The 2,413-nt window shown below is 34.9% G+C and overlaps 1 protein-coding gene across 1 annotated transcript in view; it reads left to right on the forward strand.

Moving 5' to 3' along the window:
• Positions 1–1,696, forward strand: part of LOC137643628 (uncharacterized) — a 233,985-nt gene extending 232,289 nt beyond the window's left edge. Inside the window, 1 exon segment of the mRNA XM_068376348.1 lies at positions 186–1,696. Coding sequence (XP_068232449.1) covers positions 186–332 — 147 coding nt within the window. The 3' untranslated portion in view covers positions 333–1,696.
• The last annotated feature ends 717 nt before the right edge of the window (positions 1,697–2,413 follow it).

A 2,413-nucleotide genomic window follows, 5' to 3' on the forward strand; every position in this document is an offset into this window, starting at 1 on the left:
ACACAAACATATATGTTACTTTAATATATATTAATCACTTTCAAAATAAACCCATAGCTATTAAACCTGTTGTATAAGCAACTTTCCTTGCTCATTAATGATAGAGCTCATTTACTAAGAAAACTAAACATTAACATTTAAACACATAGGAAAAATACTGTAATACCCTTCGCTTCTTCCTTCAGATGCTGTCTAGAAGTAACGAACGACTGTGTCGAGGAAGTAAGGAATCCCTGAGAAGCTGCGGGGAAGTCAGCCTTCGGCGGGAAAGACCCAGTTGCAGCAGAGAGTGTCTCGATGTCCTGGGCAAGGCGTCCCCAAGGATGAAATAGCTGGACCGGTCTGTTTCCTCCATTAAAGAAGTCTTTATTCGACGCCCTCGTATGTCGGGAACCGTTTGACGTGGAAAAGCGACCAATAAACAAGCGGTGTTCTTAGTTGCGTTGTTGTGTGGTGGTGCTTCTATGTCTGCTTCATTTCGATTGTAAACTTATCGAAGCAAGAAATCAAAGGAAATAAGTAACCTTAAAGAATCATTAGAGGTTCAAAGGTGGTAAAATAAAAATAAACTGTGTCATGGATAATCATTTAGATTATGGTCAAACAAAGACGAACCACGAAAGAACTGTACTGAATAAAAGTGGAAGAGAAGACTCGATTATTCCTATATATATATTCAATCTATTCTTTTTAATTATAATGATTTAATTTTTGCTCCTGTCTGCTCCTCTGTCTGTCTGTATGTCTGTCTCTGCTTGGTAAATTGCGCTTCCCTGAGCCCCTTGATCTCTAGCCGGTTTCCTAAGCAGAGAAAATCCTTCAAGAGTCTAATCTGTTGGTGATCTGGAGTAAACGAGTCCTCGAGGAAAAAAAAAGACTTTAAAGGACAGATTAACTGGCGAACATAAAGAATTGTCATGGACAAACTGGATTCCACCTAACGCCAAAGGATACACGTGGAGATGGTGGAGAGGTTGAATTAGTATTTTTGTTTCCAAGTGTTGTGAGAAGATATATATACAAATTTCCCATCCCTTTTTGCATACTAAATCAGAAGTACTGAGAATTTATGAAAACAGTTTTTGTGGGACTGATTTGTTTTGGTAAGTGGATTTCTCGTGATTCAGTAGCAATAGAATATACATATTTACTTCTGGAGTTGTAAGGAACATTTTACATAAGCGCATACAAAGAGTATTTCAGTTTTGTTTGAAAATTACCCGATCTACTCGTGTCTTGTGCTCGGTCTGTCGACAAACAATAAAACCGTACTCATGAAACTTATAATTTGGTAAGAGTTCGGTGCAAATGTATTTCTTTTTGTATAATATTCCGTGAGTCACATGTACTAATATAATGTATATCGTCTCGTGATATCTCGTATGTGACATTACAGCCACAGTTTTATTGAGGAACCAAGTCCTGATGCCTAACATTTAGGTGATTTTGATAAGCAAAATGCTGTGACTAATGTCACAGGAATCACTCTAGTGTCTCCTGCTTTTTCTTAGTCAGTGGTTCAAACGAGTATATTCAAGTCATCTATTTTGTTTTTACTGGTGTTCCAAGCCTTTGGCTTTCTATCGTTTAGGACATTTCCTATGGGACATTTTGTACAGTTACGAACGACCGTAAAAGACTTTGGAAGTTAACATGACGAAGCAACACAGTTTTCATAGTGCGATTTCCTTGTCATTTTGACACTGTTTTACTAAGTATATTTTGTAATAAAGTATTTTGTATCGAAATGTGCATTTTAATCTTCCCAAAAGGACGTTTTTCTTATAATTGACCTCTGCTGTTTTTCGACACCATGATGTTTTGATTACTAAAGTAATCAATCCATAATATATTAGGGTATCACTTTTTATACTTTTCATATTTCAATCACATAATAATTCAGTTTCTTTGTGTCTTCTTTCCATCTATAAGTAAAATGGCTGATGGTTTGTGGGTGTATTTTATAAATCGGAAAACTGTAAGAAAAATCCTCTAGTGCATTGAAGTGGGATACCAGTAAATAATTACAAATGAATACCTAGTTTAAGAATGACTTCTCATACAAAGGATACCTTACAATTCAAATAATAATGAAACCAAATTATATAACAGTAAAAGAAGATCTGTTGGAGCAGTGCCAAACATTGTTTTAAAGTCGCCATATTACACACCCTTTATTTAAAGCGATTAATGAAATTTTCTCAAAGTTTCATTTCTGTCTTTCCATTGTTTTATTCTTTACTTTAGCAGAAGATCATTAAAACCCATATATAGTATTAGTCCTCTTTTAAGCCTTTTAGGTCGTGTAAACTTCATATATCTGTTATAATTATGCATACATTATTATTGTATTCATTGGTTCTATAATAGTAAATGACATGCCTTACGCATTACACATTAAGTAAATTTTAAG

This window comes from Palaemon carinicauda, chromosome 7 (genome assembly GCF_036898095.1).
Source record: "Palaemon carinicauda isolate YSFRI2023 chromosome 7, ASM3689809v2, whole genome shotgun sequence".
Classification (NCBI taxonomy): domain Eukaryota; kingdom Metazoa; phylum Arthropoda; class Malacostraca; order Decapoda; family Palaemonidae; genus Palaemon; species Palaemon carinicauda.